The sequence below is a fragment of the Uloborus diversus genome, chromosome 8 (assembly GCF_026930045.1).
Source record: "Uloborus diversus isolate 005 chromosome 8, Udiv.v.3.1, whole genome shotgun sequence".
NCBI lineage: Eukaryota > Metazoa > Arthropoda > Arachnida > Araneae > Uloboridae > Uloborus > Uloborus diversus.
Window position 1 is genome coordinate 34,012,240 of NC_072738.1, and position 18,378 is coordinate 34,030,617.

An 18,378-nucleotide genomic window follows, 5' to 3' on the forward strand; every position below is an offset into this window, starting at 1 on the left:
GGGGTTGAACGGGGTTCGGGAAAACTTTTTTGGTTGCTGTTGGGGATAGGGGTAGGGAAACTCTATTTTTGGCAATTAAGCAGTGGATACTACCAGGCACGACGGTGCACTCCGATTGTTGGAGGGCATATGATACATTGGGGGAGGAGGGGTATGAGCATTTAACAGTCAACCATAAACTTAATTTTGTAGATCCAGAAACTAAATGTCACACTAACACAATTGAATCCACATGGAGACACGTTAAAAGTACTCTACCAACATATAATAGATTAGGGGATTTTAAATTTTATTTAGCTTATTATTTATACAAAAAAAATTGTGAATACAAAAATGAGGATATGTTTGTAAAGTTTTTGGAAATAATTCGCGAAATTAATTGGGTGGAGTACAAAATACAAGTAAAATAAGGTTGTTTTTTTTTTTGGAATTTTTTTTGTCAAAACAAACATAATTTAAATATTTTTGTAAAGTAATGATAATAAAAAATGGGATAATTTCCCTAAGAGCGGAACATATGTGCACTGCCTCACGTGAGGAAGTAAAAGAAAAGTAAAAAAGGTAAGTGAACATATTTTGAATTATTGTGTTTTTAGTGTGTTTCTGGTAGTTTGTATTTTGGTCTGGTTGGCATTTTTGTAGCACAAAAATGGTGTTAATTTCACATAAAATCTGTGACTTTATTGTATACTGAACGGAGGAGATCTGTGACTTATATCCGACTGTGATGTATATTAAAAGTCGGAGGGATAACGGACCGAGCGGCAGCGAGGTCCTGGCGAGCCCGAGGTCTCATAGTACTTTCGTAATGAGACCGAGGCAGGGGTCTCATTACGAAAGTACTATGAGACCGAGGGCTCGTATCCCGGAGAAACAACGGAAAAAAATTAATGCATTAATTTCATTAAATAATTAATGACATAATTTGAATTTTTCCTGTTGGCGCTAAAAAAGCATCGCTAAGAACGATGTATGACATATGACGTCATACATAGTTTTCTTGGCGACGCTTTTTTGGCGCCAACAGGAAAAAGTCGCCAAGAGGGGGGTATATCAGATTTGTTCCGTAAAGTTATTTGTTGCGTTATTGCTATCTGATTTGGTGCTTTTTATTGACACCTAAGCAGTTTCAAAAATTTTTTATGGTCAAAACTCTAAAAATATGTCAGCATCATCCTCCACCCCCCTCACCCCCCAAAAAAGGTAGTTAGTGTTAGTAGCAGCCATTGGGTATGTGGTTTCTGAAATCCTGTGATTTGACACAAATGAACCCGTTTTATAAAGTAAATTCTGGTTTAGTTAAGCTTTGAAAAAAAAAAAAGTACGTAACCACAGATAACTTGTAACTATCCTAACGAAAATTAATCTCTCTTAATGAGGCTTTAAAACAACAAGCTACAGCTATTATTATTATCATAGTAATTATTTTCATAGGAACATTTTTTTCAGTCAAGCATAAGCAAAAAATAAACACAATTGCTTTAACATAAAAAACAACTCCTTTCTCTGTTTTAATGCATTTTAAAAGAAATTTTATATATAATTTTGATGTTTAGCTGTGTTTCCCTTTGTCAATTAAAACACTTTGCCATTGATTGATTCAACAATAATTTAAAATATTTTAACAACAATGGCAAGTTTTGTACTAATAAATCCTGGAATACATCACTCTGTAGTTCAACAGTTTAATTAATCAAAATTTACTTTGAAATATATATATATATATATATATATATATATATATATATATATATATATATATATATAAATTAGTCATAAATAATTGTTTTTTAATCATTTATTAACACTACAAATCTATAGAAAACGTAGCTGAACAATTTGATTTAAAAGTTCATAACATGTTTTAAAAAATCTTTGAAAAAAAATCAAGGTATTCAAAGTTAAATTAAGAATTTTTAAAAAAAGTCGAAGGAAAAAAAAATAAATTTACCAGCAAACGAACTTTTGACCTGATGGGAATGAATTTCTAGTGTTCCACTTAGTATTTTTCTTCTTTCAAAATTCTTGGACTCAAGTATCTATGTCCACCGTGGATACTTGATGTTGCTTCTTATTAAGATCTTTTCATCATTTTCTACGATAATATTGTGAAACTTAGCAGGTAGATGTTCGCTTTTTATTTTCGTGGAGAACGAGAGCGAATCCATATCGCCCATCTCAGAACAACATGGCGTGCCTTTCAGCGGCGACGGAGCGAAAGGCAATTGATTGACAGACGATTCGACCAATGTAGAGCGCGTGTTATTCACATGTCCAAACTCGAGTACCGTATGCTTAAATGCACCTGGGCTCACGGGAAGAACCTACCACTTTTCCTGCGGTCCATGGTAATCAAAAGGCACCATGATAAACAGTAGGGAATTGTTGGAGAAAAGTATGCAGGGGTAAGAAAAAGGTGAACTATCCAACTCTTCCGCGTTATGCGTTCCAAGACCCCTCGCGTAAGTCGAAATTTCGCGTTGTGGAAAAGGGTATGAGTAAAAACTTTTATAAACATAACCAATCAATTTAGACACTTGTAAACATTACCTCAAGCAGTTAAAAACCATTTCTTAACTATACATCACTGTTTCTTACATAAAAAACTGAATTTTTATTCGCATTTTTTTAAACCCGTTTTATTCAACGTAAAATACTGCTATGGTGCACATAATCAATGATCAATGGGAAAGAAAGACATAAAATAAACCAGAACGGTACGTACAGTATGTAGCAAGAAAAACAAATGTCCTTTGTACAACACAGTACAGTAGTAGTAGTACAATAGATCCAGTAATGATATTTGTAACTTAAAAAAATGTGAAAATGATGACGATTTATGCTGCGTAATCAAACCATTATTCTAATATATTTTTAAATACAGTTGATTCACTAGTTCTTTTATAACGTTTCCATCTATGGCAATACCCCTCTTCCTGGTTTCTATAATTTACAATAAAGAGCAGCTTCCATTTTCATAATTTTTTGCATTTTGCTTGGATACTATTACTCGGTGAACTTTTATGGATTTCCTTTTCTTGACTTTTAATTGTACGTATTTAAGATTCACTCATCCTAATTGTTGTGCTACCCTTTGACACATTTTCTTACATCTTTTCGAGAACCATTAGCTTTTCTTTAATTGTCGGAAACATTCTTTTTCCTTCTATCTTCGCCCACTTTAGATGAAACAGCGCTCTTAGGTGTCATTATATTTCGTTAACTTTCGCATTAAGAATGAAAAAAGTTAATGGAAAATTAGAAGTAGTAATTTGTATAAGAGATGTTCAGACTAGTACGGTGTGGATACTTCCGCTCTCAGTGATGCTAAAGGGATTAAAGTCCATTCACGGAAAAAAAAAAATTAATAAAATCAGTAGCCCGTAATAAATCGAAAACATAAACATCGCGATTCCCTCGCGAAAACTTTCATAGTGCGGGCGAGGAATTCGCGCTATGTCTAAAATTCTTTACTGTTGAAAAAATCGTGTTGTAGCCATTTCGCGTAAGTCGGATCGCGTTGTAGCGGGAGTCGACTGTAATTAATGAGTGAGCCAGTCATTTCTCCCACGCTTATGCCAATCTTAACGCTTCACGTTGAAATTGAAGAAAAACACACACGAGTAATTAATATTTAAACCAGCATTTTGTAGATGCGATTTTCTGGTTTGCAGGTATTTTTACATTCCACAGGCATGGGCGCCCATATGCAAAATTTTAAGGGAGGGGGGGGGGGGGGAGCTTAGATATTTTCGTCATTGTTAAGCAGGATATTTACCCCATAACACCGTTTTCAGTACATATTAGAGTTATTAAAGTTTGACATTTTTAATAAATTATTCATTAATGGCTGGAAAAGAAATGTTTTTACATTTTTGCAAAGAAAAAAGTACTAAAAACAAGGAAGTTCTAATTTCTAAGGGGGGGAGTTGAGTCCCCCTTGCCCCCCTAATGGCCGCCCTTGTCCACAGGTCACAACATTATGTATTACTTAAGAAGTTTCTTGTAACCCTGAAACATGCATGTACAGTATTTCCGGGAATTTGTGCTGTAAATTGTTGGTTCTCTTGTATAAAGCAAATCTTCTTTTATTTTTCTCTCAAAATTATTGCTGCTCTAAAGTTAAAAGTTTAGTTTTTGTTTTGAATTAATGCTGACCTCAACCTTCATTTGTTGAGTCACGCATCAGTCAAGCATGGTAACATGTTTTATTTTCTTGTCGCGTATTACTGTAGCTTATTTTGATTTAAATATATAAACTTTTTACGGCAAAATGATAACATTAAATACAGTAATAAACTAGAATCAGTATGAGATAAATAAATACCTTTGTGCTGAACAGTAAAGTAAGACAAAACAACGTTAGAAGAAGCACTTTGTGCTTCTTCTAACGTTGTTTTGTCTTACTTTAGAATCAGTATGCATGGAACAATTTCAAATTTTTGACAACTTTTTAGATTTTCTAATTATCGTTTAAGCTGTTATGGCTCTTTCGCCAAAAAACTCGATTGGGACAATTTCAACAGTTATCCAATATTTACTGAGTTCAATTTATTAAAGTAGTCTCATTTGCATGTTTCACAAATTGCATAAAAATTCCCCGAATTTTCAAAAATGAAAAATATTTACTCCAAAAAGTCATCTCTGAGGGTTATTATTTAACTTGCACCTATATATCATATACGAGTAACAAGTTTACCTCTCTTTCAATTTTTTATTACTTTTTCTTCATTATTGATTTTTTTTTTTTTTTTTTTTTGAGCAATCACGATTGCTTATTATTCTCACTTGACTGTTTTTATCGTTACGCTGATTTTATTTTCCCACCGCCTCCCTCTGCCAGCCGTCGACCGGTCTCACGATGCTGCTCCTCTAGCGAAAACCGTCTTCAGGTTGCGTCTATATCCTACTCACACACGCATGCATACACACTCACACACTCACCCACACATACACACATACCCACACACACATATACACACACACATACCCACATACTCATGCCTGCACACAGACACAAACACACGCACCTACACACTCACACACACACACATACCCGCACACATACACATATATACACACACACATACCCACATACACACACACATGCCTGCACACAGACACAAACACACACGCCTACATACACGCATACCCACACACACACACAGACATACATGCCTGCACACACGCAAAAAAACATGTGATTGCGAAAAACATAATTTGAATTCAAGATGTCAAAATTTAAATTAATCATTTTTTTTTTTTACAAAGATAACTTTTGAGTCGGATAAGTGGATTAACTCTAATTCAGTTTAGAGGAATATCTGACTCAAATTTGGCCATTCACTTAGCTAGGAAAAAGGTAACCATAGATCACAGAGGCGGCGATTGGGACTGAAAAGTGTGTGTGTGGGGGGGGGGGCAAAAAAAACAATAACTTAAAGTAGTAAGATTTATGTGGCAGCAAAAAAATAAATAATAATAATAATAAATAAATAAACAAAATAAAATAAAGAAAAAAAAAAGAGAAAAAAAGGACAAAATTTTGTTAAGGCTGGTTTTGAGAGCAGATGAGTGGTAATGGTAATTGATGTAAATCTAGCAACTTATAACTCGCGTTTTTGTCAAGATTTTGATGAATTATGTATACAAAAACTTTCCCCGAAGAAACACTTAGACATGAATTATCCTTACATTATCCACCCCAAAGTATTTTGAGATGTCACAAACGCGTTTTAATACTTTCAACGGCTTATTTAAATAAAACAATTGATGTACTAATATCTAAACAATGAATGCATAAACAAAAAGTTACTGCTCATGCTAAATAATGTGTCGTAAACAGATTTACAAAGAAAAACATATAATTATGATCTGAAAATTTTGACACTTCTGCTTTTTTTGAAAGTAATTTCTAATTTTTATTCCTAAATTGGAAAATAAAATAAGTAAATGAATCATAAGGGGGGGGGCAGCCCCCCCCCCCTCCGTCCCGCCGAAACACCACTTCTGCCATAGATACTTGCGTATTCTTATGAAATAGCATTGGCCATTCTCTGACGTGGAGGAGGAGCAAAATTTTTATTTCTGCAAAAATGAACAATCGTAGTCTTACTGTTCATCTTAAAAGTTTCAATATTTGAGTATTTCTAACGATTTGTTTTCAAAAGAAATCTTTACATTTTTAAGAACTCGAACATGAAAAAATTGAGATGATTGTGCAGTTTTCAAATGAATCTTACCTCTAAAAGTACAACATTTTGAATATTAATTTACAGCATGCTGAAACATAAATTTAAATATCCAGATCGTAATTAACAAACATTATGAAAATTTTTAAAAAGTATATTTATTTTCCTCTTAATGTTTCAATTTGTTTTCGTCTTCTTTTTTCTTCGCTAGACGGCGCCATCAGGCCTTTTCTTTTGCTGCCGATTGCAATAGCTGCTACAGAAGTAGTTATCAGACTGAATAACAGAGCTGCGCTGGAAACCGAAATTAACATCAGTTTACAATTTGCAGATAAAGAATTCATCTGTAAATTCTCATCAGTATCAGTTGAGGCAATCGCAGCTGAAAATAAATTAATCAAATCGTTAGCACTTGAAATAATTTAATACCGATATTGTTACTGAACAAATGCTTTTGAATTAAATTTGTTTGAACTCATCTAAAAAAAACTTTGAAATAAGTAACATTCTAACATAGGCTGATTTCTTTAATTCTGAAATTCACGTCAGACACCACCTGTCGAAAACTATTTTTTGCAAGCACAAATAAATGTTATCTAATAATTGCTTTTTTTTTTCCCTTTCTTATTTCTGATGAGGTTCAAATTGACAATGGCTGATCCAAATAATTCTTTTAAATTATTATTTTTTTTTCGAATGCTAAATTCCTCTTTCAGTAAGATCAGGTAGATCTTCTTTTGCTCAATTAATTGTAACATTTTTCCAGAGAAATTTTTAAAAATCTATTTCTCAAAAAATGAGAATTTGAACAAAATGACTGAAACGTCCATTTAAGTTAAATTTGACGTGGTTTTTATAAAGATTCACTCAGTATCAATCCCGCTTGGGGACTTTTTTTTTCTTTATATATTTCGTCTCATTAATGTTTTTAACCACAGTTGTTTGGAGCTGACTGGAATAGACTATCTAGAGTAAGATTTGAATAATAGGGAAGTTTTCGATTTTTCAATTTTATTTTTATATGATAGAGTAACATGTATGAACATCATAGGTGAAAAAATTTTTGCGATACGATAAGTAGTTTTTTTTAAATTAATTTTTAAAGTTCAAGCGCCTGTGACGTCAGATGGCATAGGAAGTGACGTCCGATAGGAGAGAAACGCTAGCGAACCGGTTCCCATGTCATGGGAGAAATCGAAAAACGTGCATTCGACTTCGAAGATGAAACGTAAAAGGCTTATCTCCTCGCGTTTCTGGAACATTAAACCTCTCATCCTCTCGGAAATATTCGAATATCACCACTGATATTATTTGAGGAAGATTATTTAGATTGTGCTTTAACAAATCCGGCCTCCATAGTGTGTTCAAAAGGATTATTGAATTTCTAAAAAATAAAAATATCAGCGCGCTCAAAATGTCCCTAGCGAAAACAAGGGATCTTCGGCGGAAGGCTGCCCATTCGCGCCCTGTGACGTAGGCTCGTGACGTTTCAGAAGAGCGCACTTTTGCGCGTGGATTTTTAAAAATTCATTAAAAATCAACCACGGTGTTTTAAAATTCGGCGATGGTGAATTTTTTAGTTTTGAGGGTCAATTAACAATATGCAATAGCCAAAATATGAACATTAAATAGGTTGCAACTTCCCTATTATAACATAGGCATTTGGCGACTTGTTTACTTTCTGCTATTTGGCTAAAACGAAGGGGAAAAATCCTTAAATTCGTTTCCACAAAATTAAATGTTTTCACGATGAAGAATTGCAGCCTGGTGTTCACTCTATGTTTTTAAAAATTCTACTGTTAGGCGCTGTCTACAAATGACGTCCCTGAAAGGGGGAGGGGTGTAGGGTTCGTGAAATTGTGACAGTTTGTTAAGAGGGGGAGGGGAACGTACCAAAAAACGTGGTGTCGTGCCTCTTTTATGGGAATAGCTAGTAAAAAATAGCGCGAAATGTGATACAGAATGGGGAAGAAAATATGGTAAAGTACATCGCCAGTTCAGTCAATCCACCCGAACACTGTAGTTTCGTGCTTAATAGCATTTATCAGCCCAGTTTCGGAAGTACCTGAGCTGGAAAACCTCCTAGGCGAGCCAAAAGTGCCAAACATACTGGTTGCTAATATACAATTGGCATTCACCAGCCTCGTAATTAAAGCAATGGAGAGCATTTACGCTAAAAATACGTTTTTAATTAAAGTTCGATTAATTAACGTTTTTAATTAACTTTAATTCGCTTTCAATTTTAAATATTTTTAATTGATGACACTAAAACTCGGCAATAGCTACTGAACAAAAAGAAGAAGGAAAAAAAAAAGAATGAAGGAAATCGGTTCACAAACAAAGGAGATATCGGTACCGGAAGAAAACGGCTTGCCTATTAATATGCAGGATGTTCCGTTTTAACCTGCAAGACCTCTATTTTCACAATCTTTAATCGTAGATGTATACTTCCAGTTACAAAAATGTCCAAAATCAGACGCAGGGTTAAAATATTGAAATTTTGAAGTAAAAACGAGCTGATGTGTGCATCACATGACTTCCTTTTACTCCAATTTAATGTCATTTCCCCATTATTCGCTATTTTAATGTGATTCAATATTTATTCTCTAAATATCACCAACAATGGCCAAATTGAAACCAAAAAAAAAAAAAAAAAAACTCCGCCAAATTTGTCGCCAAGTTGGCGACAAAACTTGGCGACCAAAAGACTGGCGATATATCGCCAAGTGTCCGACAAATTATAACGCCACTTGAGTTTACATCGAAATTAACAATGATTTCCCCCCAAAAAGGTGCAAAAGACCCCCTTAGGAACATCCGAAAGCAACCAAAAGGGGAGGTGCACAACTAGACCCCACTACGAGTCTATGTACCAAATTTCAACTTTCTAGGACATACCATTTTTGAGTTATGCGAGATACATACGCACATACGCACATACGCACATACGCACATACACACATACGCACATACGCACATACGCACATACACACATACGCACATACATACAGACGTCACGAGAAAAGTCGTTGTAATTACCTCGGTGATGGTCAAAATGGATATTTCGCGTGTCTATACATTCTTAGGCACTTTTCCGCATGTGGTCGAATCGAAAAAAAAACTCAACATTCATTTGGGGGTGAGCAAAATGGAAATTAAGGGCGATTTTTGAGTGAAAATTTTTTCGCGAATACAATACTTCCTTTTTTGTAAAAGGAAGTAATAAAAATGAGTCAAAAAATACAAAATTTAACTTTTTACACGGGTCCCAGGTTCCCTAACTTATATTTAGGGAAATAATCTCCATCAAAAAATAATTCCAACACAAAAAGTTTGAAATTAGTACGACCAATATTCACCGAAGTAATAGTTTTCAATGGATATTATTTCTCTAAATATTATTAAGGGGACCTATGGCCCGTATAAAAAGTTAAATTTCGTATCTTTTGACTGATTTTTTTTTCTTATTGCTTCAAGCTTTCAATACCTCAACTTTGCATCTGGTTTTGAACCTTTTTGCAATTGGAAGTATACATCTAGGACTAAAGGTTGTGAAAATAAAGGTCTCGTAGCTTAAAACGAAACATCCTGTATAAAGATATGTAGCGTCGTAGTTTAAAGCGGTAGTTCGTATGTCTCATCAAAAACAAACCTGTTGTAAAAAATTTCCCGCCAAGAAAACCTTTAACTTTTCCGCACAGAAACGAAAACCTTCATCCTAAACCCAAAAACCCTCTGCCTTAAAACGTTATGATATCTAATTTGCCCGGCATGTATCTGCCAAACTATCATCCTCCGTCTTCTCCTCTTTCATCACACCTACTTCCATTAGAACCTCCTCCCTTCTTAAATTCCTCAGAAATGCGGATATCGATTCCGTGTCACAACTGACTACAACTGTATTTATGTCGAGGACAGCATACTAAGTGCCTTGCCTCCATTATTTTTTATACCGATAGATGGCAGCGCCATCACCGGACCGAACAGTTAATGAGAATTTAGAACTAGACCAGGAGCTAATAGCTACCTGGTGCTAGCACCCCCAGAGGTATCGTTTCACTTGGAGGACATTGAGACCACGAGCATATTTAACGTCGCCCAGTCCCCTTTAATGACGACGGCGGATCGTCCACCATCGAGGTTCGAACTCAGGACCCTCCGGCCCCGAATCCGACACTCTACCGATCGGGCTACCACGGTCCCCAGAAATACGGATAGATCCTTTAAATTGTTTATCCTGTTTGGCGGGAAGCTTTTCAAAGTGAAGTGGTTGCTTGGTGAGCAAAAAGCTTCCCGCTAAACAAGATAAACAATTTAATAGATCTATCCATATTTCTGAGGAGTTGAAGGTGTGATGAAAGAGGAGAACAGGGAGGATGATAGTTTTGCAGATACTTGGCGGGCAAATTAGATATCATAACTTTTTAAGGCTGAGGGTTTTTGATTTTAGGATGAAGACCTTCTTTTTTGTGCGGAAAAGTTAAAGGTTTTCTTGGCGGAGAAATTTTTACAACAGGGTTGTTTTTGATGAGAAATCACATCTTCTTGCATTGATATTATAACTTAGTCTGTATTTTTAGAATTGAGAACTTCAAGTCAGAAAATTTTCAATTGAAACAACGCTGTTTTGTGTTTTTAAGGAACAATAATGGCTAGCCTAATTTTACGTCAAGTTATTTTCTGACTATTAAGATTCTATGTTCATTTTGCGAGAATTGGGCGGTTTAAATTTTATTGCAATCCTTGTATCCTCTCTGTCGCAAAGAAAACTTCTCGTACTATATTTGAATTTATATTGTTTTCGAGTACAGTCGAGTCCCGACTTACGCGGGGGATGTGTTCCAAGACTCCTCGCGTAAGTAGAAATTTCACGTTGTGGAAAAATATGTGGATACAATTTTTTTTATAAGCATACCAAATTCTTTTAGACACTTGTGAACATTCTCAAATTGCTTTAAAGCATTCCTCAACTATACACTACAGTTTTTTACATAAAAAACTGTACTTTTACTGTATTTAAAAAATAAAAAATTGTTTTATTCAAGACGAAATACTAAGATGAACAAAATGAATGATCAACGGAAGGGAAATACATAAAATAAAACAATACGGGGGTATGCACAGTATATAGCAATAATAAAATGTTGCACTATAATAGTACTGTACAGTATACAGTAACATATTTATTGGTACGCATGGAAGATTCACTCATATTTATTTTCGCGCTACCGTCGACGTTCTGTAGTTGTTCAAGCATCTCGAGAATGTTTGCTCCCTCTCCCCCCCCCCCTTTTTTTTAAATCACAAACTTTCTTTTTCTTCCCATTTTCACAAAGTTTAGATGAAGGTGCCACTAAGGTACCATTATATTTCATCAACTTTAATACACTCTGTCGCGAAACAATATATGCACCCAGAAGAAATTGAGCTACACTCACAAAACTTGGCAGGCATGTAGTGTGTAAGGAGATAAGAAGATGATTAAAAATTCAGAATTAAGGATAATTTTATCAAGCAGTTACAGCATGCAAAAGGTTACAAATCAGTAAGTAGTAAAGCCCTCTCTGGCAGCTATACAAGCCAAAACACGACGTGGCATCAAATCAATTAGGTCACTTATGGCCCCCTGCGGAAGATCATGCCATAACCTTTGCAACTGCGTCGTTAATTCCCCTGTATCCCGAGATGGCAGCAGTTGCCTTCCCAGAACGTCCAGACATGCTCTATTGGCGAAAGGTCTGGTGACCTGGCTGGCCATGGGAGTACGTCATATCCCTGAAAACAATGTTAAGAGAGACGCGTAGTATGTGGAGGAGCATTGTCCTGCTGATAAATGGCATCTGGGCGACTTGATAGCATGGGCAGAACAATCGGCGGCAAAATCCTGTCCATGTATCTGCGAGTTGTCAAAGTGCCTCGGAGAACAACTAGAGGTGATCGTGTATCCCAAGAAATCGCTCTCCACACTCACACCTTGTGAAATGGTTGTATGCCGCTCGACAACAAATGCCGGATCGGAGCGCTGGCCGATGCGCCTCCACACACGTGTACGGTGATCATCAGCACTGAGACTGAATCGGGATTCATCGCTGAAGATCACAGGTCTCCAGTCTGTTACACTCCAAACTGCCCGAGGTCGAGAAAAATCCACTCAACACTGCCTGTGATGTGGAGTCAGTGGCAAGCGTCTTAATGGACGACGGCTTCTTAGGCCAACTTTGGCCAGTCGTCTCCTAATGGTTTCCCTTGATACCACCGGATGCCTGGAAGGAGGTAAGTGGCGTTGAATCGAGGCTAGCGAGGTTGTCGGTGCCGACGCGGCCACTCTTCTGATTGCGCGATCCTCGCGTTCATTTGTGTTCCTGGGACGCCTTGATCCTCCGTGAAGGTAGGCTCTCCCTTCCGTGATCCACTGTTGCCAACACCGAGCAACTACCATATCACTCCGACCGAGGTGGCGGCCGATACTCCTGTTTGACTAACCTGCCTCTCTGAGGCCTATTATACGGCCCCTATCAAACTCCGTCAGCTGTTCATGCTGCCGCCGGTTACGTCTTAGAGGCATCTTAAGTCACAATACAGTCTACCGAAGTCAACAGATTCGATTGAATAGCCCTACGGTACAAGTACTCATGCTTTAAAACTCTCCGACCAGTGCATTTCACATGCTAATAGCGCTTAGGCTTGTTTCATTGGCGCTGAAATTTTAATCATTTGCATATCGGCTACCAAACTGCATTTGTGACGAGTTTCATGATTGTGGCTCTAATTCTTCTAGGCGCATATATTTTTTTGCGACAGAGTGTATTTCAAATGAAAAAAATTAAATAAATGAATGATGCTGAGTGACTAACAACGCGATGCGTAGACTAGTTTGATGTGGAAACTTTCGCTGTAAGTGATGCCTAAAGGAATGTAATTAGTATTCACGAAATCAATATTTAGTGGCTAATAACGAAGCCGATACTTCCTTCTAAAAAATTCGTATTATAGACGAAAAATTCGCGTTAGCTCTAAAATTCGTTGCTCTGGTAAAATACGCGTTATAGCCATTTCGCGTAAGTCGAATCGCGTTGTAGCGGGAGTCGACTGTATTTTACAACTTCGCAATAAACTATATTACAGTTTCTTTATTTGACGGATTATTCAACATTTTCATGAAGGTTTCTTTAAATGTTTTACAGCTTGCGGGCTATTTTAATCTAGCTTTTCACTTTTTATTTAATGACTTTTTTTTTTAAATCACGGATTATTTTACGTTTTACAGGTAATTTTAATTGTTTGGTAATTTATCTTTCTCTTCATGGGAGTCTTTGTCTTGTTTAATACCTAGTTTTGTTTAAAAGTTCATTAAAAAGACGATATAACGTATGTTAACATCAAGCAAAAAAAAAAAAAAAAAAGCCAATCAATATTTTAAATTTGAATGTGTCAGAAGATCTATACAACTCTACTCGACGTCAAATCACCGATGTCCCAAATTTGCCACAGTGACTGCGCATGATGCGCGGGCTAAGCTCATTAAAAGTCTTGCTTGAATTAATTGCAAAAATTTTGTCTGCTAACAAATTACAGCAAAGCACGGATATCCACAGACGTATTTCACATATTTTCAATTCATAATGTGTTGGTTGGAAAAATGCATTAATTTACAAAAGAAGCAAACCAATAAAAATGTGCTATTTTTCGCTTTCAATTAAAAAGTCATATGTGTCGTATTCATATACGTACAGTTTCATATAATATTTCACGCAAAATATTCTAATGGTTTAACCCCAGTTTCGCGCCGACACATTTCAATTCCCCCCTCCCCCTTAAATATATCAAATCTGAAAAACAGGGGGAAGGAAATTTCGTATCGGGAAAGCGGGGGGGGGGGGGGGGAGGGAAGGGACAGCATTAATCTCATTCATAACTTTGTTTCTCTGCTTAAATATAAACAAACAACATGGAATCTTAAAACAGAAAACCCAATGAGCAAAGTCCGCGCTCATGCGTAGTCGCTGTGGCAAATTTGTGATACCCGCGGTTTAACATCTGGTTGCAACAGCTGGATCTGTTTAAACCTTGATTGAATTTCATTTTCTAAGACTTCAACTTTGGAATAACTGTTAGATCTGTTCTAACCTTGCTATTGCAGTCAGAGATTAACAAACATTATGAGCTGAGAGTAAGTACATAAGAATTAAGGGTAAATTAGTGATTTTCAAACTATAATTACTCCAGCCCATGATGTCCCTGGGGGTTGAATTTTTGTATATGTACTCAATGACCTCTCAAGAATATGTATACAAAAAATCATTACCATAGCCCCCGAGAGGCTGTGATGGAACCCCGGGAAGGTACAATTTGGAGGGAAAAACGAGGAGGGAAGGGGAGGGGAGTCAAATGGCACATCAGTGGGGCACAAGGAATCTGTGTGCGAAATTTCAGTTTGATTCATCTTTTCGTCTGGGCTGTAGCCCTGTCAAAGAAAGCGAAAACTTTTTTGAACAGCGATTTTCCAACTTAAATTCCGCCTCCCCCTGGACGTCCAGGGGGATTGTATTTTGGTTTACGTCGTCAGGGGCCACTAGAGATTGAGTATACCAAAAATCAACTCATGGGGTCTTTATGGAGCTGAGATACAAAGGACTGAAAAACCCAGAAAACCCCAACTTGTTCTGTCTTGTAAACTGTTCTCTCAGTCGCGTTTATTTTCTTTCTTGGCGGTGGGTTTCCTTGGCGGGCGGGGCGCTCCCGCGTCCCGTGAAACTACGATTTTTTTCGTAGCAGTTGGTAGCTCTGACTTTATCTCTGGAATTGTTTTCTGACCAAAAAATTTAGTTTGGGAGCACAGATTTACATTACCCAACAACTTTCATCAAAGTCAAAAACAGTGTTGCACATCCCATGTCATGAACTTTCGTTCTGGGAGAATGTTTTCATAGCTGCAGGCATGACCATTTGAATCTTGCCCGCTGGTTTAAACTTATATCATTCAGCCGTTCCAACTTCCAGAGCTGTAATCATGATATTTTTTTAAGTTACTAAAACGTAGGGTTAAAGAACTGGTAGATACAAGAAACCAGTGCGGTAAAAGATTTTGTTTGGTTATACACTAACTTTTTTTTTTTTTTTGGTTATGTAGAAAACAAACTAAACGATTTTGGAGCACGTGCGAAAGGATCTCAGTTCTGAAGATTCAGAGACAAAGAAATTAACGTAAACGAAACAAATTCTAAAACTACATTTTTGCTTATCAATTACTACGCAATTTTCCATATAAGTGAGTCGATCACTAGTAGATGACGCTAGCGAGCTACAGATTATTTATGACCTCGGTTGTATCACGATTTCGGTAAAATAGCACTTTTTTGTTGTCCACTGACAAGCGCGATAAAACGAGAGTTTGCAGTCGTATGAGTTGACGAAAAATTGTTTTGTGCAGATGGATACCAGAAAAACATTAAAAAAAGGGGGGGGGGGAATAATCAGTCCGCGTTTATCGGTTCCAGGCGCTGTCGCGATAATGAATATCCACGAAGTAGGATTCTTCACTTACAAGTGGAATATTTTCCTAGTTGGAACTGAAAAAAACTTGTTTACGGTTCTTTAAACTCCATTTAAACATAATGTCAGCCTTCTTAGGCATGAAATAACACCCACTAGTCTCCCCTAGGCTCATATAACTCAGCATGTTTTTAAAAACATGAAAAATTCTTTTTAGACCTTTAAAAGGTTTCGTTGTTATTACACACAGTTGTTACACATGACCACCAGAGGCGGCATTTCAGCATTTTATTTTGGGGGTTGAGTTTCTCAAATATGATTTATCTCAGTATGGAACAAAACCCATATTGGCTAACAGCAAGTCATCATGATATGGGGGAAGATTGTATAGTTAAAGAGCCCCAGAAAAGATATTTGTGGGTGTGAGATTTTTTTTTCTTCAAAAATAGTATGTATTTTTAAAGAGTATCTATGAAAACATACGATGCTTTGAGTAGCAGCATGTGTTTCTAGAAGAAGAATGTGATGGACATTCATTAAATGGACACACTTAAAATACAGGGTGTCCTGAAGAAGATTGTTTTTAAAAATTTATCAGAGGAAAACGCTAAAAGATAAAAAAAAAATAATTCTTGCAGAAAATTCATCTGGTGGCCGTAAATCCCCCGCCCTCACAATTCCAAATTTTAGTTGAAAATTTTTGCAACAGATGGCGCTGCAGTTAGTAAGCCCGTAAATTAATATATATATATATATATATAGAAAATAGAAAATGACAGCATAATTTTTCGAAAATAATGAAAAGAACAAAGCAATATTTTGAAACAATCCTCGCTGTAATCCCATGTCGCAGTCGGAGGAAAAATCGATGAATTTCAATTCTTTTTTAACTTACCGGCTTACTATGTGCAGTGCCATCTATCGAAAGATTTTGAACTAAAATTTGGACCTCTGAGGGGGAAAAATTAGCGCCCACCACATGAATTTTAAGCAAGAATTTCTTTTTTATCATTAACCGTTCTCCCGTTATATATTTTTGAAAACAGTCAGTCTTTTTCAGGACACCCTGTATGAGCGTAACACTGAATGTAAAATTCCAAGGCATTTTCCCGTGAAAATCATACAACCACACCACAGCACGGGCCTTTCATAACCGTCGTTACACAGAGCACACAAGAACGAGATATTTAGCCTATATGAGGAAATTACTTCTTTAGTTAAAATTAACCATGATTCTTCATCAGTTTTTTCTGTTCTGAAAAGGCCAGTAAAGGCTTGATACATTTCTAATAATTTAAAAAACGGAAAACAATTGCAATATCTGGAAATATGTCGAGTTTTATCAACCATTACACTCGACGTTAAATCCCGGTTATCACAAATTTGCCATTTCAACTGCGCTTGCGCACGGACTTCAAAAATCTTGAATAGCTGATTTCAAAAATCTTGCTAAAATTAATTACAAACATTTTAAATTTGGTAATAAATATGAGAGAGCAACAGATAAAAATTAGAAATCACAAAGTTTTTTCTGATTTAGTTTTTTGGCCGCAGTAAAGATTGAATTTTGTGTCTTAATTATTAAGGGATTCGGTGTCTGATTTGTCTAATAATACTCTAATCGCATTCATTAATTTGATGGGACTCTCGCTCAGCCTAAATATAAACAAGCAACACGAAATCTTAAAACAGAAAGCCCAAAAAGCTAAGTCCGCGCGCAAGCGCAGTTGAAATGGCAAATTGGTAAAAACTGGGATTTAACGTCTAGTAACCATTCAGAGAACCAGCAATATTGTTTTTCTTGAACATTGATTTGGGATTTACGTCAATGCGCTCATTTTTTATCATTCCTCTCAAAAAATTTGGGGGTGCGACCGCCTCCTCTCAACCCTCCCCCCCCCCTCTACATAAGGCTCCTATACAAGGGGAGCTGACTTATCCGGCATTTTTGTTCAAAAATCGTCGGGCGAAAAAAAATAGTATTTTTACAAAAACCTCATTTCAGAAAACTGGTCTCCAAGCTTTAGATGTGTTACCTGATTGATGTTTGATTATTTTATTCTGTAGGTGAAGACGGTTTAATTAATACAAATTAAAAACAAATAAGGTGTGGAAATGAGGTTTATTACAGTAAACACTTCCGATACATTTTTGTTGAATTTGTGAACGAAGTTATCTTTCTAGATTCACCTTAAGTGAGATTTTACTCAACTTATTTATCATCAATTATTTTACGACATAGCAACCAGCGAATATTATAACGTATTTATAAATACTACAAACAAAGTTAGATCCAATTCTATCTTCGAACCAAAATGTCAGTTAAATCAGCCTCCTCTTTTCAAAGAGCTCAACCCCTACTGTCTGACCACGGAATCAGCCTCCTCTTTTCAAAGGGCTCAACCCCTACTGTCTGACCACGGATTGCATGGAAAGACAAACATCCGTTTTACAGCCGGAAATGGACTAATCTAAAATTTTTTTACCGATGTCAGCTTTTGCAGAAGCAGAGTTTCATTTAAATGAACGGAATACGCGCATCAAATTTTTACTTTCCCCCCTTATTTACATAGATTCGTCTTATCTGGACGTTTGAAAATTCCATGTAATCCGTGGTTAGACAGTACTTGCCGCCCTGTTGACCACCGACCCATGAAAATTGTGCAACATGTCCGATGATGTGCAAAATGGTGAC

The 18,378-nt window shown here is 36.4% G+C and overlaps 1 protein-coding gene across 1 annotated transcript in view; it reads right to left on the reverse strand.

Moving 5' to 3' along the window:
• Positions 1-6,032: 6,032 nt before the first annotated feature.
• The window catches only part of LOC129228012 (uncharacterized), a 64,787-nt gene continuing 52,441 nt past the window's right edge, over positions 6,033-18,378 (reverse strand). The window contains exons 9-10 of the mRNA XM_054862640.1: positions 6,405-6,573; positions 6,033-6,087 (exon numbers count right to left, since the gene is read on the reverse strand). Coding sequence (XP_054718615.1) covers positions 6,033-6,087; positions 6,405-6,573 — 224 coding nt within the window. The remainder of the gene's footprint in view (positions 6,088-6,404; positions 6,574-18,378) is intronic.